The 7,886-nt window shown below is 30.3% G+C and overlaps 2 protein-coding genes across 3 annotated transcripts; one reads left to right on the forward strand and one right to left on the reverse strand.

Annotated features, from left to right (window-relative positions):
* Positions 1-9: 9 nt before the first annotated feature.
* LOC113386080 lies at positions 10-3,207 on the reverse strand. Its single transcript, XM_026623888.1, has 6 exons — positions 2,807-3,207; positions 1,925-2,232; positions 1,479-1,538; positions 901-1,071; positions 528-734; positions 10-176 (listed from the first exon to the last, which is right to left on the reverse strand). The coding sequence occupies exons 1-6, from the start codon at positions 2,983-2,985 to the stop codon at positions 10-12; spliced, it is 1,092 nt and encodes a 363-aa protein (XP_026479673.1). The 5' UTR covers positions 2,986-3,207.
* Positions 3,208-3,422: 215 nt separating this feature from the next.
* LOC113386991 (THAP domain-containing protein 11-like) lies at positions 3,423-4,510 on the forward strand. 2 transcript variants are annotated; one of them, XM_026624746.1, is made up of 3 exons: positions 3,423-3,614; positions 3,817-3,981; positions 4,048-4,510. In XM_026624746.1, the coding sequence occupies exons 1-3, from the start codon at positions 3,478-3,480 to the stop codon at positions 4,133-4,135; spliced, it is 390 nt and encodes a 129-aa protein (XP_026480531.1). In that variant the 5' UTR covers positions 3,423-3,477; the 3' UTR covers positions 4,136-4,510. The 2 variants fall into 2 exon arrangements, with proteins under 2 accessions (XP_026480531.1, XP_026480532.1); XM_026624747.1 differs by having other exon boundaries at positions 3,865-3,981.
* Positions 4,511-7,886: the final 3,376 nt, after the last annotated feature.

A 7,886-nucleotide genomic window follows, 5' to 3' on the forward strand; every position in this document is an offset into this window, starting at 1 on the left:
TTTTGAACATTAGTCTGACAAGACCAATGATATATCCAGTTTCAAGAGAACACCGGTGGATGAGTAGCCCCTCAAAAAAGAACCAGAAAAAACAGAAACAAATCTCGTTGGACAGCATTCACTAATCCAAACATAACCACCAGAATAGGGAAACTTAGAAACATCCGAATACATTCCTAAAGACAACAAAGGGTTGTTTATAAAGCAAATATGCCTCAAGTAACATAATTGAGTTATTTTACTTGTATTGTAATAAATGATTTTATTAAATTATTCTGTTTTTAATTTAATCAAAATAGTATAAAACTTAGTCAACACAAATATTTACTGATTAATGGTTATTTAATATAAAATATAATACCCCATATCAATTAAAAATCATACATTTTTAATCATCTTTACTATAATACAAGTAATTAATATTATTGTAAATTGTGTATTATCTACAAATTTATTGCTTTTGAGCTATAAAACCATGTTTTAAAAATATCTTTCAAACCAACATCACCATTTCAAGATTGACTTACCTAGTTTCAAATGATTTTGTGGGTGAATTGCACAAATTTGATCAGATCTGACAAGCCCTTGTTGAATTAGCCATTCTGTGAACTTTGTTGGAGTATGCATCAAAACACTTTTGACTTTAGCATCTAGTGCGGATCGATCAGCATTAATATTTTCTTTTGCATGTAAGTAAGGTCTAGCTACAACAACCAAGGATGGATAGGTTTTACCTGAAATCATTTTTACATAAACAGAAAGTTAATTGATGACATAATAAAAAAATAGGGCTTGAACATTTTTATTACATTTGTGAATGCTTCACACATAATCTTCAACAAGATTCATATTTTGAAACTGTAATTTATAATTAGCTGAATTTAAAACAATTATACAAACCCTGCAACTTATTAAATGACACTTCTCGAGAATCTGGGAGTGGTCTACCAGAATCATCCTTCGTTAGGTCTACAAAAGTATTTTTGGCTTTGCCTCCAACTCCACCAGTAGCTAAGCCACCCACAGATGTAGCTTCAGTTGGCCGAACAGTAGCTGTTACATTTTGTACAGCTAGAAAAAATAAAATAATGATTTGGGTAAATATTAAATCCAGACTAATTTATTAGTTATATTTAAACTTTGCATTTATCTGCTTATCTTCAGAACTAACATTATTACTCATAAATTTCTGTAATCATTGATTGCAGAAATCATATATTTACATTACTTGAAATAATTAGCTTAAAGCAAATACCTCAGTAGTAATTTATATAAAATCAAAATAATAATTGTAAAGATTTATATAAAATAAAAAAGTGATCAAGACATCTACAGAGATCCAATAATTTATATTTACTTAATATAATTAAGTAAAAAAGAACAATGTATTATAGGTTCTGGTATAATATGTATTATATAAAGGTATTATAGAATTAGAAATAAAACATAAATGTTTGCATATATACAACAAAAGATACCTTCTTTAGGATGTTTCTTTGAGGTGGTAGGCTCACTAGCAATGACCTTCGACCTTGTTGCTAGAAATAATGAACAATATAAACATATCAGACAAAATGCAGTAAAATCAAGTTTATTACTCATAAATAATGCATAATAATTTTATTTTGATAAAGATTATATTGACAAAATCTATTTAACCCAATAAAACAAGTTCAAGCAAATTCATAGTCTCCTTTTTGAAGAAATTATTTAATTACATTTAATATCAATGGAAAGTCTTTAATAATTTAAATAGGATGCTCCTTAATTAGTACTCTTTTTTGCCATATGAATTTGCTTCAAATTATCTGTAATTATGTTATGCTAAAAAATTCTATATATTTAAAATGATTTAAAATGACACATAATATTTTGCAATATAAATAAAAAATCAAATTATCCAAATTTGGCAAAAAAAACTCACTTTTACTAGTAGTGGGTGCAGGTGGAGGTGATGGACTTCTGCTTTTATAGGTACTCTTACTAGGTCTTCCAGACCTTGTAATCACCTGCTTGATTTTCTTGGCTGGAGGAGGTGTGGGACTGTCAGAATCCCGATCCAATGCTGCAACCGCTGACGCAGCAGCCAAAGCCGCAGCGCGGCTTGCTCGTTTACCACTACTCGTCTTTTGTATTGTATTATCAACATATCCGCTGTGAGGAGTACTTAAATGGGAATTCTTTGGAACCTTTAAAGACTTTGCTGTGTGATTTTGAAGTGAAGAAGGCGTTCTGAAAAACAAAAAGAATGCAAGCTTTTGATTTTAATTTTTCAGATTGACCCAGACTATATGAACTATTTATCATCTAATGGAATATATTTGCTCATATTGATTTCCATGCTGTTTAATTCATTTCAGTTTGTAATTTGGAGTATCAAGCAATGAAGTTAATGATAAAAGTCTGTATTCAATAGAAGTAACAAATGACGTCTGTTAAATATATCTGACTATTTTCTACATTAAATATTTATATATTTACATATGCAAATCTGATGATAATTCTAATTGTAAACCTTTAAGAAATATCAACTCTATAACAAAATAATTATTACAGATTCAGTGATTTTCAATAAATGTTAGTTTTTCAGTAATTATAATTCATAATATATAGCAAATGGTATATCAAACTAAATTATTTATACTTTCTTGCAAGTTATAATTACAGGGATAATGAAAATAGTTGATTCGAATGTTTTCCAAGAGAAATGGGTAAATGAGCAAGTGAGTAGACAACTTAGCGAGCAACATAAATTGCATAAAGTTTTAATAACATATACATAATTTGACTAGAAAATTATGCATACCCTCCAGACACTTGATAAGCAGCACAGTTATCCCCTGTAAAAACGACTTCTCCACCAGTGGATTTAACGATTTCATCAAGTTTAGTTTGTATTTCCTGGTGTTCATCATCTGCTTTTTTAAACGCCGCTAATTGAGCAGGACTTAACTCGTCCGGCCAACATTCCAGTTGCAAGACCATTGCGAATAATATTTATGTTTTACACAATTATTAATAAAATGTTCATGCCTTCAGTAATAAATGGAGGCACTATTTGAAACTGAAAAACTCACATTAGCAACTATTTTTCATTATAAGTCATGCCGGCTGAATAATAATTATTTAAGGCTGAAGTCAAGATTCACTTTCATGCCGCAAGATTATGTAAGTATTAAGTTGCAGTATACATATTAAAGTATTGCAAATTATAAATCCGCGTAATTAATTTCACAAAACAACAAACATCAAATAGAAAACACTGAAAATCAAAATGGCCAAGTTGTTTTTATAGAGCACTGAAATCTGAAACTGTCACATCAAGGGCGCCACTACCGGCGATTGGTTGAAATACCGGGTTGGCGCCAATAATTTAAAATCTATGATCACTTGTTTATTTATCTATGTAGATGATTTTCAGCTATTCGCCATGTGCGAAATATTTGTTTATTTCAAATTTGAATAATATAATTAAAAATGAGCCACCAAAGCTGTTGTGTAGTGGGTTGTAGAAATACCGGCAGAAAAAGTGACTGCAAGTTCTATTCATTTTCTACAGCTAAGTGGAAAGAAAATCAACGAGAAAAGTGGATCGCTGCGGTTAGAAGAATAAAGTAAGTATCATAACCTTATTGTTATAAAAATACAATTCGGCGTATTATGAATAGTTGTAAAATTGTTATGTTTAGCAAAAAGAAAAATTATAAGTCAATAAATTGTTATATTATCAAAATTTAATGCTTACTAGAAAAAAATGTTTTGCAAACAATGTAATTAATACATTGCTGAAATATTGCAAAATATATATTTGTATAGTGTTGATGGATCACCATGGGTTCCCAAGCCTTATGATCGCATTTGCAGTGAACATTTCATTGGAGGAAAAAAATCGGACGCCGTATTGAGTCCTAGCTTCGTTCCGACAATCTTCCCTGCAATTTATAAAACTCGAAAAGTTAGTGAATCTACGATTATAAGCAGGTAAAACTTATTTGGTAAAACTATACCATTGTTAATAATTTAACTACAATAATTTAATATTTTTAGATACAAGCGTTTAATTACCCGTAAAATAAAAAAAAATCACCTCCACCGTCAACTTCTGAACTCACTATACAAGAACCAATGCAAGTGATAAATGAATGTGAACCTCCTCCGATTGTATCTCTAAAAGTTGACCAAGAGTGCCAAGTTGATTTTTACTCAAGCTCCGATGTCAACTCACATACATTTATTTGCAACCGTTATATAACAAATAATTTATGTCATGCTGAAACTCAAACAGAAATAGTTGTAGATACTAGGCCGGTAAAAATACATGTTAGTAATAAAAAATTTGTTAATAAAAAAACGCGGTAATGATCAAAAAACGTTTGCTGATAAAGAAAGTCAAGCAGATAAACTGAAAATTTCAAGAGATCAGTAAATAACTTTGCGAATAATTGTATTGTAGTAATTTGGATTATGCTCATATCCTAATTATGTCTTTTATCATTAACATATATTTATTCGAAACAAATGTATTATATTATTAAATTTATTATATGATATTAAAATATTAAATGATTCTGTAATAAATAATTAGTGCAGAAAAAAATTTAATGTGTATCCATACATAAAGAATAGATATAAGAAGAAAAGGAGAGTGTATATCTATCAACCATACTCATCTTTTTTCTTTTTATGGATGCAACCTAAGAACATATGCATAGAGTATATAGTTCCCAACTCAAAGTATTACGGAAAAAATGTACTTTTCTGAACATTTCATCTTGCATTTGTTGATCAGACAGAAATATTTATCATTTAAATCTATAAATAATATAAATAATATAAATAATTATTTAATTGCAACAAAATATCATTTAAATTATTTTAGGTGAAATGAAACAACATATAAAATTTAGACAAAATCATTTGTATTTGCTCCAGGTTACCATTAAGTGTGTTGTTTTAGACAAATTGTAATATTACATAATGTAACAGAGTAAAATATCTGTAAGTCCGAATATATTATTTACCTCAGGTATATAATATACATGCATGCCAAACACAAATTTGCATCTGCACATATTCAGTACAGGTCCTTAATTTTTTTAAATTTTTTGTATAAAATTATTTTTATATCTAATTTTTTTTCAAATCTCAAAATTAAAGCATGATAGAACAAAATTATATATAAAATAAATATACAAAATTATATTCTACAACAAATAAGATTTTATTCTGTACATTTTCATCTTACTTTTAGATTCTTATATATATTTAGTTCTTTTTACAAAAGTGAAAACAGTCACAAATCTGTTTTTGTACTTCAGGGACTCTTAAAAATGTTTGATTATTCTGATTTAGTTTGCTTCATATTACAATAATTACTAAAGCATGATTTATATATATTTACATATGCCAGCCGAGTGTTACTCATAAATATTATATATTATTTATTTATTTATTTATTTTTTTTTTTTTTTTTATAACTCGTTTTATTTAGCAATCAGAAATACATTAAGATTCCTATGAGCTGAAATGACAATGTAAGAGCGATGCCTAAGAAGAGCTCCAATGAGATCATCTCAGTTTAACAATTAATATAATAATATTATATTAGACCTAATCTAAGACCAAGTCTAAAGGCCATTGTCGTTTTAATCTTCTTGTACCATAAGGTTTAGTAATTTCTACTATAGAGGGGTTCGAATGTGAGTCCAGTTTGCGTTTGTATTTTTCTTTGAATTCTTGGAAAGTTAAATGCACCGTTTTCATCTTGAGGTCGCTGTGAATGGTTTCATTTGTTACATACCATGGAGAATTAAGAATTGTTCGTAAAATTTTTGACTGAGTTCTCTGCATTATAGCTATATTAGATTTGTAAGCACATCCCCAGAGCTCAATTCCGTAGGTCCAGATTGGTTTGATAATTGATTTATATAGCAGCAACTTATTTTCAACAGTGAGCTTAGACTTTTTACGCAGAAGCCAATCAAATTCTTTCATTTTGATCATTATTTGCTGCTTTTTTGTTTTTATGTGGCTTTTCCAAGTAAGTCTGCTATCTAAATGAAGACCAAGATATTTCACTATGTTTTGTTTCGGAATCTGGACGTTGTTTAAATAAATTGGAGGACAAGTACCCTCTCTCAGGGTAAATGTGATATGAGCTGATTTGGTTTCATTTATGCAAATCTTCCATTTGGCAAGCCACATTTGTAGTTTATTGATATGTTCTTGCGTTTGTCGGGAAGCTTGATCAGCACTGTGATTACTACTTAGTATGGCAATATCGTCAGCGAATGTAGCAAGTGTCAGATTTTCAAGTAATGGGAGGTCCTTTGTGTATAAAACATATAAGAAGGGTCCAAAAATACTACCTTGTGGAACTCCTGACATTATTTTGTGGAAATCAGATGTTACTTGATTTACTTTTACTTGAAAAATCCTATCTTGTAGATATGATTTGAAAATCCCATAATACCTGGATGGAAGGTATGCTTTTATTTTATATAAAAGTCCTGGGTGCCAAACCTTATCGAATGCTTGTCGAACATCCAGGAAGACACCACTACAGAAATGCTTATTTTCAAATGACTTATGTACAGTGTCAATAACCCTGTGAACTTGCTGTGTGGTCGAATGTTCACGTCTAAAGCCAAATTGATGGTAGGGGATCCAATCTGAAGGAAGCTCATTGTTGATTTGGTCCAAAAGAATCCTTTCAAGCAGTTTAGATATTACGGGAAGCAAGGATATTGGTCTATATGAAGACACCTCAGTCAAGTTTTTGCCTTTTTTGGGAATCATTAATATTTGGGCAGTCTTAAATGATTTTGGCCAATACTCTACTCTGAGTATGGCATTAAATATATACGTTATTAAAACAATCGTTTTCTTAGGAAGTTCTTTCAACGCCCTTGCAGTTATTTTATCAAAACCAGGCGATTTTCTTGTATTTAACATCTGGATTTGCGAGTTGACTTCTTTGGGTTTGATAGGTTTGAAAGATTGTGATAACTGTAGAGGTTTAAGCAATTCTTCTTCAATCTCTTTATCCATGGTAGAATCAAATGGTTTAAAAACATTAGACAAGTATTTAGCAAAAAGCTGCGCTTTGTCTTCTTCACTTCTTGCCCAAGGATCATTAGCACTGTTTCTAATAGATGAAGAAAAGAATTTAGGCTTCTTCACATTACTAGCTGCTTTCCATATCGAGTTATCTGATCTGGATAGATTATTAATGTACTTCTCAAAATTTTCATTTCTGACTTGCCTAAGTTTGCTTTTAAGTTCTCTGCAAAGTTTATTGTATGAATTTTTATCGTCAGGTCTATGATTTTGTTGCCATTTAGCTCTGGCACGTCTTTTTTTCCGAATAAGTTCTTTGATTTCCAACGGAATATCTTGGAATGCAGGTGATGCTTGAACTTTAGGAGTTGCTTCTTGAATTGAAGTCTTAATGTGTTGAAGCAAATCTTCAGTAGCCTTGTCAATTTCAGTATCGCTTTTGAGACTGATATGTAAATTTGTTCGCTCTTTCAAAACTTCTCGAAATGTTTCCCAATTTGTATATTTGCTATGTAATATATTTGAATTTATTTTTTGTATAACTGTGATTCCTATAGTTAAAACAATTGGAGAGTGATCTGAGGATAAATCGTATGATGGCTTAATATTCGTCACGTTCTCATTTATGTTATTCAAAATAAAGAAGTCGAGCAGGTCTGGTATTTTTTGAGGATCACTAGGCCAATATGTCGGGGTTCCAGTGGACAGAAATGAATAATTATTATTATTTAAGGTTCTCAGGAGCTCATTACCCTTGCTTGTGATCAGACGTGATCCCCAAGAAGTGTGCTTGCAGTTAAAATCACCACCTACAAGAAATTTCGCAC

Source organism: Ctenocephalides felis, unplaced genomic scaffold, assembly GCF_003426905.1.
Source record: "Ctenocephalides felis isolate EL2017-DRISC unplaced genomic scaffold, ASM342690v1 CF-g0.4_SCAFFOLD_03571, whole genome shotgun sequence".
NCBI classification, from domain to species: Eukaryota; Metazoa; Arthropoda; class Insecta; order Siphonaptera; family Pulicidae; genus Ctenocephalides; species Ctenocephalides felis.